At 38.3% G+C, this 12,369-nt stretch overlaps 1 protein-coding gene across 1 annotated transcript; it reads right to left on the reverse strand.

Annotated features, from left to right (window-relative positions):
* Positions 1-9,132: 9,132 nt before the first annotated feature.
* On the reverse strand, positions 9,133-10,080 carry LOC101679785 (olfactory receptor 9A4-like). Its single transcript, XM_004781415.2, has one exon. It carries the CDS (start codon positions 10,078-10,080, stop codon positions 9,133-9,135), a length of 948 nt encoding a protein of 315 aa, XP_004781472.2.
* Between the last annotated feature and the right edge of the window lie 2,289 nt (positions 10,081-12,369).

A 12,369-nucleotide genomic window follows, 5' to 3' on the forward strand; every position in this document is an offset into this window, starting at 1 on the left:
TTTTTGCTTAATGAGAAAAACATGAAATGTCACCAATCAGACATTTTCAGCAACAAGACTGTCTTGACAAGGACCTCAAGTCTAGGTTATGAAAAGACATCTCGGGCACTAAGCATATGTCACCCCTTCTGCCCTGTATCCTAGACTCTTTCCTGATTCTCTTAGCTACTCAGAGGGAAAATATCATCCCCCAACCTGCCAATAGGACACATTACAATTGACCTCTAAAATGTGCACCAATCCAAAAAGCATGCATATTGGTCTCAGTCAAAGCTTTAACTTCACCAGAAATCCTCTATAAAACCTGTCTCCTCCTTTGCTAATTTTAGAGAGAGACTTCTGATCCTAACCCTGTGTACTCTCCATCAAAAAAGAAGAGGTTCTGCTTCCAAATCCCACTCCATTTCTATTATCATCTCGGGTTTCCACTCTTCTGGACATATGTGCATCTGTATGCATTCTAGTAAGACTCCACCAGCCATTTACTTCTATGGTGTGTCCCTGATTGCCAGCTGGCACTTCAAAGTGGGGACAGCATAAGGACAGCTAATGTCGGCAGTTATATTTACAACCTAGAACAACTGACAAATGTAAATTTTAAGTCTGCTTTATGTTAGAGTGAGACAGAAAAAGTGACAGTCACAAAACATTTATCTGGATTTGGAATTTCATTTGTAATATGCTTGTTAATTCTGAGAATGTCAATAGGTGCAAAAGGGTATAAAGTGGCAATAATCTTCCTTCCCATTCCTCAGATGGTCCAAGCACAACTATATTGCCATACAATATAAGAAAAAAATTATAAGTATGATCTACATAATCTCTACAGAAAATGCTGTGAAAATTTATTTTAAAACCTTTTCTCTCTCACTTGATAATATATAAAAGATAGTGTCCCATATCAACACATGACATCACTTCTTCTTCTTCTTCTTCTTTTATTTTTTTGAGTAGCATTCCATTACATGGATACCCCATTCTTGATCACTGTTGTTGTTTTCATTTTACTATGAAAAATGATGCTTTAAATACACTTAGAGATGTGTAAGTCCATATCCTTTGACATTTCTGAACTAAATCCCTAGATTTTCACTGCTAGGTTAAAAGACAGATATATTGAAGGTATTGGTTTCCATTAACAGCAAATTATACTCCAAAAACTTTGGATTGATTCACACTGTCTCTAACACTGTATGATAAGAGCACTCTTGATTTCCTGATGTACTATGAAACTAAGACTAATTCAGAATTTGTTTTACATTGAAGAAAACAAAATTAAGATACCTTAAAAGAGAAATCAAAGGAAAACCTGCTCAAGTGGAAAATGTTTTGAGAGATAAAAATTACCAAAACTGTGCAAAAGTTTTTTACCTCGATGAAGTCCTGATAGTTCTCTTTTGCCCTTGCTTCCCTTGGCCTTTGGCAATGTTTCTAGGAAGAAGTTGCTGCAGCTGAGGTCAAAGAGGTTGCTGCCTGTGTTCTCCTCAAGGAGATGGATTCCTTTCTCACATTGAGGTCTTCCATCCATTCTGACTCTATTGTTGTGTGTGGTGTGAGGAAATGATCCAGTTTCATTCTTCTGCATGTGTCTGTCCAGTTTTCCCAATACCATTTGTTGTAGAGACTGTCTTTTTTCCATTGGGCATTCTCTCCTGCTTTGTCAAAGATTAGTTGACCATAGCATTGAGGGTCCATTTCTAGGCTCTCTATTCTGTTCCATTGATCTATGTGTCTGTTTTTGTGCCAGTACCATATGTCTTGATGATACAGCTCTGTAATAGAGCTTGACGTCCTGAATTCTCAAGCCATCAGCTGTGGTTTCCTTTTTCAACCTTCCTTTGGCTTTTCAGGGTCTTTTCTGGTTCCAAATAAAGCTTAGGATTATTTGTTCCAGCTCTGTGAAAACAGTTGATGGTATTTTTATATGGATTGCATTGAATGTAGATTACTCTAGGTGGCAGAGACACTTTAACAATATTTGTTCTTCCAATCCATGAGCATGGAACATTTTTCCACTTCTTTGTGCCTTTGTACATAAATGTTTTATTCTGATAAAGTCAAATTTAGTCTTTTAGTGTCCTGATATTTGTGTTTTCCTTAGAAAAGTCTATGTCCATAATAGAAGGTAACAAAAAAAGAATGAAGAAAAATGAGGAGAGCCACAGAGAAATACAAGAGTCTACTGTGTGCACTAAGTACAAGCAATGGGAACACCAGAAAAATAGGAGATACAAAGAAGAGTAAGAAATATTCAAAGAAATGATGATTAAAAACTTTCCAAATTTGATGAAAAACATTAATTTATGCATCCAGGCAAGTCAATGAACTCCAAGTAAAATGAATGCAAAGAGACACGTCACAGTGGCCAGGCTGGTGCAGAGGAGGTGGGTGCCCCTTGGGCAAGCAGACTCGAGGAATGGGGATGCGCCCTCTCTGAGTGTTTGAGCTTGATGGCACATAGAGGGCCTTGGGTGTGACCCCCTTTGGGGAGGTCCTTCCCGCAGGCCCTCCTTGCCCAGCCTGGAGTGCCACTTTGGTGATGGGGGTTGTGGGGCAGGGTTGGGGGGCATTGGGACCTCATCCAGGAACCTTTCTTTCCTAGCCTTAGTCCCTTCATTGGGAAAATTGGCCCAAGTGATGTGCCCTTTTAGGAATTTTTGTTAAAATAGGCTAGGCGGTACTGGACCTTCTCATTTGCAACAATGGTCTTGCTAGTTAAAGAGCTATGGCAGGCAGGAAGACAGTACACTTCAACCAAAGTAAAATAATTATGAGTTCTTGTTGAAATATTTATGGATGAAATAAGAGGATGCCCAGAATGTGTTTCAAAATAAGCCAGTTGGAGGAGGAATATGGATGGAAGAAGAGAGGAAGCAAGATTGCTATGAGTTTTTTGTAGTTGGCCAATGTGTTATTTTGTCTATTTGTATATATTTGTAATTTAGCATTAAAATTTAAATGAAAAGAAAATCAATGCAAAGAGATCCACACACAAATACATAATAGTAAAATTGCTGAAAAACAAGAAAAAATCTTCAAAGCAACCAGAAAAAAAAAAAAAATGACTTCTCACAGCCAAGGGACCCGACTAAGATTCACAGGTGACTTCTCATGGAAACAGGTAAGACAAGAAAGCAATGGGGTGACATAGTTAAGTGATGAAAGAATAAGACATGGTCAATCAAAAATCTTCTATCCAACCAAAATTATCTTTCAAAAATGAAAGCAAAAGAAAGACATTTATTTCCCAGAAAAAACGCAGAGAATTTGTTGCTAACAGAATCTACTTACAAGAAATACCAAAGAAAAGTTCTTCTGACTAAAAGTAAATGATCCCAGGAAGTAATTAGGATCCACACACACACACACAAAGAAAACAGCACTGACTAAAGTAATTCTGTAATTATGAAGAATGCTTTAAGTGCATAATCCTTTCCCTCTCTTCCGTTAATTAATTTTGAAATTATTGTATAAAACAATAAGTGTATAATCATATTGTTGAATGGATAACATATAGAAATGTACTATATTTGTCAATGGTAGCATAAAGATGATGGGTAGGAGCAAAGCTGTTTTGGAGAAAGGAAATGACACCAGTTGCCAATTGAAATGTGAGAAACGAATTAATAGAATGAGAAAAGATAAATAAGGTTAATTTAATAAATGCTATGAATGTATACTTGTTCTTTCATCCCTCAGCTTCTTTAAAAAGCACATGAAGTAATAATTGTAACATTATATTGTTAAGTTTATAACTATAGAAACATAATATGTACAATAATAGCACAAAAGGGAGGAAGTGAAGAGCTGCACTGTTAGTACAAATCTAACATCAGTTCCAGGTTAAGTTGGATGTGGCAAGTCCTAGAACATGTACTAAAAAAATAGTTTAAAAAAGTGAAAGAACCAAAATATTTAAAATGCTACTAGAAAATATTAACTTAATGCAAAAATAATATAACCATGTGAAATGCATTTTAAAAAGGTGCACAGCATTTATACACAAGGCAAAAACTTTAGCTGAAAGATAAAAACTATAAAAAAGAATTAAATGAAAGTACAAATTTTTTAAAAATTGCATGTATGATAGGGAATTCATTTCATAAGCTCATCAGTAGACAACACAGATGAAGAAAGAATCAAGAGACTTGAGAATAGGCCCTATTGTGTGTGTGTATACATATATTTATATACATATATATTATTAATTTTTTACTAGTTACTAGTACCATAACATTTTATATTCCCATCATAAATGAATAAAAGCTTCTATCCTCCAACATTCACATAAAGACTTAATATTCTTAGAGGTTTTACTTCTTTCTAATCTAATGGAAGTGATGTGGTTGATGGTTAAGTAAATTTGGGCAAGTTGCTTAATGTCTTTTATAACTTTTATATTCTCATCTGTTAAGTGAACATAGAACTACTTACCTCACAGGTTATTGCCCATATTGAATAAAATATACAGAAATTACAAATTTGCAATCGATACTTCTTTCCTTCCATTTATATGAAAACAAAACATTCAGCAATGTTTCTTATGCAGTATATATTTAACATATAAGTATCAATCAAAAGGTATAAAAGTCATACTTAGCATGTTTACTAAAAGAGTCCTTCATATCCTTGGAACAAAATAACGAAGAAGTGAAGAGTGAAATTTGTAGTCACATGAACATGTGTAAAATTGCATTTCTGTTTAGTTTTGAAAATTATTATCAATACTAAAAAGCAATAAAGGTATTTTGATTAGGAATGAAAAAGCAAATATTTGTGGTGGCTCTGCAAAAGAAATACAAGTTTTAATTACATACCACTCCCTTCTTTTTCCTTATCTTCTAATAAGGAACATTAGTTCATATTAGAAAATTTCATATTTTAATTTGTATCATACACACCAATATTTATGCAACATTTAGTAGGATTATAAATAAATACCTGTAAGAAATAAAACAGAAAAATTGGATGTCATCTCAGATATACATAACAGATACTAAAGGGGATGAGCATTTACTTTCACCAAGGAACATTTCCAGAACAAGAGAATACTAAAAACATTCCCAGTAAAAGTACTATTCTCTCTAGTTTTGTTTTTGTTTTAATATTAGCATGGCACTAAGAATACAAAGTATATGTTAAGAGGCAAACATTCAAATTAAGTAAAAATTTGCAACATACCGTACCTGAGATACTTCAAATTATACATTAGACTTACTTTGAGTATCCTAATTACATGTGAATTAGGAGTACAAATAAAGCTCTGTAAACTAGTATTTAGTTTTCTTCTTGTATACATTTTTTAGTCTTTATTTAAATTCCAGGTAGTTAACATACAGTGTTATATTAGTTTCTGGTGTACAGTCTGATGATTCAACACTTCCATACAGCACCATTTCCATACAACATACAACATGATGTGGTGGTCATCACAAGGGCACTCCTTAATCCCCATCACCTATTTTACTACCTCCCTTGTGGTAACATCAGTTTGTTCTTTACAGTTAAAAGTCTGTGTCTTGGTTTGCTTCTCTCTCTCATTTTTTCCCCTTAACTTGTTTGTTTTGATTCTTAAATTCCACATACGAGTGAAATCACATGGTATTTGCCTTTCTCTGACTTATTTCATTTATCAGAATACTGTCTGCTCCATCCATGTCATAGCAAATAGCATAATTACATTTTTTTGTGTGGCTGAAAAATTCTCTGTATCACTGAACATCAGAGAAACACAAACCAAAACTACAATGAGATACCCCCTCACACCTATCAGAATGGCTAAAATCGACAGCACAAGAAACAACAGGTATTAGCAAAGATGTGGACAAAGGGGAACCCTCTTGCACTGTTGGTGGGAATGCAAACCGCTGTAGCCACTCTGGAAAACAATATGGAAGTTCCTCAAAAACTTGAAAATAGAACCACTCTACAATACAGTAACTACATTACTAAGAATGCATCCAAAGAATACAAAAACACTGATTCGAAGGACTACATGCACCCTGATGCTTATAGCAGCATTATCTACCACAGCCAAAATATGGAAAGAGCCCAAGTGTTCATTGACTGATGAAGGCATAAAGAAGATATGGTGTATCATATATATACATACATATATATGTATGAATACACACACATATATATATAATGTGTATACATACACAAACACACATGTATATATATGTATATAATGGACTATTACTAGTATATATGTTTAGATATCTGTATTGATTTTCCATGTACTAAGCTGTGAAGAGTAGAGATGAAAATAAATAGACCAAAAGCGATTGAGATTTTATAGTGAATATAGTAGTAAGGAGATAGTATGAGGCATCTCAATTCATTTTGGAGTAAGAGAAACCTGCATGCTTGGAAATTAAAGCTTCAATGGACAGACATATCTGTCTCCCATCTCCCAGTGTGAACATGGAGTAGGCATTCTGGTTGAGAATTATGGACTAAAGGTTTGTGTCCCCTCAAAATCCATATGTAGAAACCATGACACCCACTGCAGATGATTTGGGTGATGGAGACTCTTGGGAAGTTATTAAGTTGAAATGAGTTCATTACTTAGGACCCTCACCACATAACAACAGTGTCCTTCTGAGAAAAGTCACCAGACCGTACTACCTCTCTTTCCCAAATATCCACCTATGAAAGGCCAGTTGAGGACATAGACACAAGGTCACCATCTACAAGCCAGAGAGTTGTCACCAAAAATTAAATTAGCCTGAATCTTGAACATGGGCATTTCTGTCTTCAGAACTATGAGAAATAAATTCCTCTTATGTAAGCCACCAAGTGTATAGTTCTTGTGGTTTTTTTTTTTTATGGCAGCCCAAGAAGACTAACACAGATAGTAACTTTCTTTCTCTCAAAATCAAAGACCAAGCAGAAGAACATCTTCTTTGGTATAAGAGATGTTTAATGCCCCATCACTAGTTTCTTGACCAGGAACTCTCCTTTTCTTCTCATAGGCAAGGTCATGCAGAGAGGCAGTTTAGAACACCACACCCCTGAGATGCAGGAGGGGAATGGAAATGCTGCTAGAGGAGAAGGGGAAGAAGAAGAAAGCATTACCAGTGAGTGGAGCTTGATTTGAGGGGAAAGGGAAACAAGGGAAAGGGAAAGAAGGAGAAAGAACAGAAGAGCTCAAGGACAAAGGGAGAGAAAAAAAAGAAAGAAGATAGTTGGTAGATGAAATGTTATCACGACAGGGTGATCAGGACAGGTTGCAAGAGGCATGGGGAATGACAGGTTGAAATGACAGGTTGAAAAAATACCTGAGAACAGTGAGGCTCTTTTCTGTCCTCCTAATTTGCCTCTACCAGCCCAGAGACAACATACGCTGTGCAAAGCCTTGATTAGATTAGAAAAGACATCCTCTCTGGAGTACTTAAGGAGAAAACATGGTATTTTTCTAGGGAGAGCAGACCGCAGGAAATGAGCCTGGGGTGGAGGATCCCTTTGTGTCAGTCTTCAACACTTTCTCCAGCCAATGCAGTCCCATCACAACCCACTGGTTGGCTAGCAGAGCTTGGGCTGGTTTTTGTGCCCCTATGCAGTGACATCAACTACATCATACTTGGTGGTCTTGCAGGTCCTCTCCAAATGGAACGCATCTTCACATAAGACTCTTTGTCATCCTATGGACTGCCATCACCCACTGCTGGGAGGCTCAATTATCTCCAGCCAATTCAGGGCTGCCAGGAGATGTTACCATTTCATCAACACTGTCCCTCAATGACCTTCCTCTAACCTTACAAACTACCTACAACTGCATTGCCATGAAACCATGCCCTGGAATTCGTAAAGAACTGCCAGTTAGGAGGGTAGCTGCTCACTCCTTTGATGCTCCCCCACAGAGAAGATCTATGGCAAGGTACTGGGACACTTGGATTTGGGAGACAAAGAACCAAAGGCATCATGATGGCTGAAGTCTGGGTCTGGGAGCAGTCTCAAAGACATATTTAAGACATTGATTTAAGCAGCTATAAAACACAGGATTCTCTCTCTAGACTGAAGTCATTTAATTCTTATTTGTCTCAATCCCCACATACGCCAAAAGATTTCATACCTTCACATCACCAAAACTTACTAAAAGAAATTATCCCAATCCCCTTATCACCACTCCACATTGGTGCTGTGGGAAAAGGTATATAACATTGTATTTACTTTGCAGTAACAATGGGACCAAGATAACATGATAGACCACGAGAGAAGAGGAGAATCATAGAATATTTAAAGTGTGTACAGTCAGGGGCATCTGCTTGGCTCAGTGGGTTAAACCTCATCCTTCAGCTCAGTCCATGGTCTCAGGGTCCTGGAATGGAGCCCTGCATCAGGCTCTCTGCTTAACAGGGAACCTGCTTCCCCTCTTTGCTGCCTGCCTCTCTCTTGTGATCTCTCTCTGCCAAGTAAATAAATAAGTAAGTAAGTAAGTAAGTAAGTAAGTAAGTAAATAAATAAATAAATAAATAAAATCTTCCAAAGAATTATGTAAAAAAGAAGGGAGTTGAGGGAAATTGGAAGGGGAAGTAAACCATAAGAGACTATGGACTCTGAAAAACAATCTGAGGGTTTTGAAGGGGCGGGGGTGGGCGGTCAGGGGAACCAGATAGTGGGTACTAGAGAGGGCATGGATTGCATGGAGCACTGGGTGTGGTGCAAAAACAATGAATACTGTTATGCTGAAAAGAATAAAGTAAATAAAGTGCTTTCAGTCATATCACCAAGAAATTGCATAAAAATTATGAAAAACCCCACATTAGTTGATAAAGAAACAAAATAAGCATCTCTCCCTTGGTACTCTGATTATGCCAGATGACTCCCCTCTCCTTCCTTCCACTTCCTTAACCCCTAGGAAATACATCTTCATAACAGATTATAGGCAAATTCACTGAGTCATGGAAACCTACAACAGTATGTCTATTTCTTTTCTCTAATCCTCCAATTTCCCAAGGCTATGCTTCCTCAGTTCAATAGTGGAATCATCAGAAACAGGAATGGGATTCTAGTGGGCAGAGAATGGGTTTCAGTTTTCTCTGCCTTGTCTCCTTCCATGGCTAGGGTTTTCTAGGTTGCTGAATAACCTATAGAGGATATTACTACCCAAAACGTAGGCAGAGAGGTCTAGTCTTTGAGGAGTTGACTGCAGTGTTTCATACCTTCCCGAAGGGCCTCTTTGACTTTGTCATTCCTGAGGGTGAAGATGAAAGGGTTCAGGAAAGGAGTTAACACAGAAATCAACAGGGAAACTATCTTATTGTATTCTGCTGCCTGTGTTTGCTTGGGTTTCACAAATAGGAACAAGCAACTGCCATAGCCTATCACAACAAAGGTGAAATGAGAGGCACAAGTAGAAAAGGCTTTCCTCCGGCCAGACGCTGTGGGGATCTTGAGGATGGTAGAGATGATGTAGGTATAGGAGACAATTGTTGGGGCCAGAGAGCCAATGATAATGACAATAGCCATTAAGAAAAGAACAAACTCTGTGAAAAGTGTGTCATCGCAGGACAATTTGAGCAGCTGCCCCCGATCACAGAAAAAGTGGTCTAACAGATTTGACTTGCAGAAGGTTAACTGAAATGTGGCATAGACAGGCCATATTTCAGAAAGGAACCCAAACATCCATGACATAATGACCACCCAGATGCAGGTGCGGCTGTTCATAATGACATTGTACCTCAGAGGCTTACAGACAGCCACGTAACGGTCCACAGCCATCGCTCCCAGTAATGCAAACTCTGTGGTCCCCACAGCAAGGTACAGGAAGAGCTGGGTAACACATGCAGCCAGAGATATTGTCTGCATCCCAGGGAGCAGCAAACCCCAAAGCATCATGGGCACAATAATATAGTTTGTAACAAAGATCTCCAAGGCAGAGAGATGACCAAGGAAGAAATACATGGGAGACTGCAGACGTTTATCAACACACACAATCACAATGATGACTGTGTTTCCCATTAGTGTCACCAAGTAGAACAAAAAGAATACAGCAAAAAGAAAGTGGTGTAGTTCTTGGGACCCTGGGAATCCTAGAAGGCAGAACTCGGTGGCACTAGACAGATTGCTCATCATTTAGTCCTTGTTTCTGCTTCTTGTAAAACCTAGAGATCAAAGATTGGTAACATGGCTCCACATGGCCCTGCTCTCAAAAGAAAAAGAAGGCAGGTTAGGATGACAAACTATTTCCAACAGAAGATCAAGTAACATGTCCCTACTGCTCCCACTCTGCACAAGGCCACACCTGAATGTGGACACATGCAACCTACCTCAAGACTTTCTGTCTTGATAAGGCAAAGACTTCTTCATCACTATTGGGGATTAGAAAACTTTCCATCGTTTTACTCCACTGGATGTGCCTTCTCTCAGGAGACAGAAGATAAGTCTGTTTAAACTGGCCAGTTTTGAATATAAGTTGATCAGCCTCTCCAGTATTGTCCACTTATTGTGGACATGTAGCATGATGACATAATGGTGTTCTCAATGGTGTCCAAAACATAGAACATCGAACCTTATGCTGCATACTTACTGGTACTGTATAGACCCATATTGGGGCAGTAGAAAAATGGAACAACATCTAAGACCAACTTCCTTGCTTTCCCCAGATTGTAAACCTCCATTGTACAGAGCATCAGTGATCTACAATGAGAACTCTGGAGCTTGAGATAATGTACCAGGGCAGAATCATTCTTCTCTAATTCCATATACCCTGAAAAGTGTTGGGAGGGAATTAAAGTGGCACCTGGCACTGACAACAATAGATCAGAGGCCAGTAACCACTTAGGATGTCTGAATTTCTACCTCTCACTTTATCCATCCCATTACTCAAATGTCATCCCCTTAAAGGACTCTTGCCAGTTATCCTACCCCAACTAGGAATGATTTGCTCATTTTTGGACTTTAGCATTTGTTAGTAGCACTTATTATTACCTGATATGTTATGAGTACTTACTTCATTCCTTCATGTTACATGAAGCAAATGCAGCAGTGACTACAACAAACAAAAATCCCTGTGCTGTTTATATTCAAGGGCATGGTGGATGTTAGACCACATAAAAGATAAGTAACTGAAATTACAGTGTTAGTTCATTAATCATGCTGAAGTAAATGCAAAGCAAGGAAGATGGACAGGAAATTTAATTATGCTTATTCATTGTTCATCTCTGACACTAGAATAAAACTCTATGAGAACAGGGGCATGTTTATATAGATGATATTGTTAAGCTATAATATAGTGCTGATAAATTGTTGGTACATGATGGATGAATGGATGTGTGATATACGATTAAATAGTACTTGTTCCTCACCTGAATAGTTGCGTGATACCTTCGGAGCCTACTCTTCTTGGTTTCCCTTGTGGTTCACAGTACCATTTTCCCTTCCTCACTTCCCTTACTCCTACAACCTCCTCTAAGTCTCTGTGGGCCTTTTAAGGATGGGAAAACAGGTCAAGGACAGAATTGTTGGGACAGCTCAGTGACGTATATTTCTACAATGTCTGCATAATGAGCACTGGTGAAAAAATATAGAAGAATCTTTACTCTTTTAAAGGATCAATATCTGTTCTTAATACTGGAATGGAAAAGAACTAAATCTGCTCTCTGTTATGCATGAAAATGTTGGAAATGAGCCTGTCTACCTTGCTGATCCCCTCATCCACCCCTCAGGCTCTATGCCTCCTTATTCTCGTAAGTAACCTAGCCCAGAACTCTCACCCTGATGTTCTTTGACTCTTTCCCTGGTAGAAAACAACCCCGAGAAGGCACTCACCTCCATGGAGGGGCCTCTCCACCACTTCTCAGTCTCCCCAGGGCTCGGCTAAAGGTAAGTCCTATCTATCTACTGCTTAGCCATGCATCGGGCTGAGCAACTTCATCAAGAGGAGCCTAGGAACAAGTCCAGAAATAACAGTGTTGTGGGGCAGCTGAAGGTCTCTCTCTCTACTTCACTCCTACTACCCTCCTTCCCAGAGGGACTTAGTCACTGAGGTTCGTCTTCTTAATTAGTCCAGGCTCAGGGCATCCCTAAGCAATCAGTCTGGGAAGAACAGAAAAAACTTTTAGTTATTCCCATTTTTGACCAATTAAGTATCAGAATTTTCTAAACTTTTTGCTTAATGAGAAAACATGAAATATCACCAATCAGAGGCTTTCAATAACAAGACAGTCTTCTCAAGGGCTCAAGCCTAGATTTTGGAAAGATACCTCGGACACTAACCAGATCCCTCCCTTTACCCTATATCTTGGACTCTTCTCTGATACTCTAGTACTCAGAGAAAAAAATCATCCCCCACCCCCAATAAGAGACATTACAACTGACCTCTAAAATGTGCACCAATATCAAAAAGCATGCATACTGGACTCA

Source organism: Mustela putorius, unplaced genomic scaffold (genome assembly GCF_011764305.1).
Source record: "Mustela putorius furo isolate JIRA1106 unplaced genomic scaffold, ASM1176430v1.1 tig00003845_pilon_pilon_pilon, whole genome shotgun sequence".
NCBI lineage: Eukaryota > Metazoa > Chordata > Mammalia > Carnivora > Mustelidae > Mustela > Mustela putorius.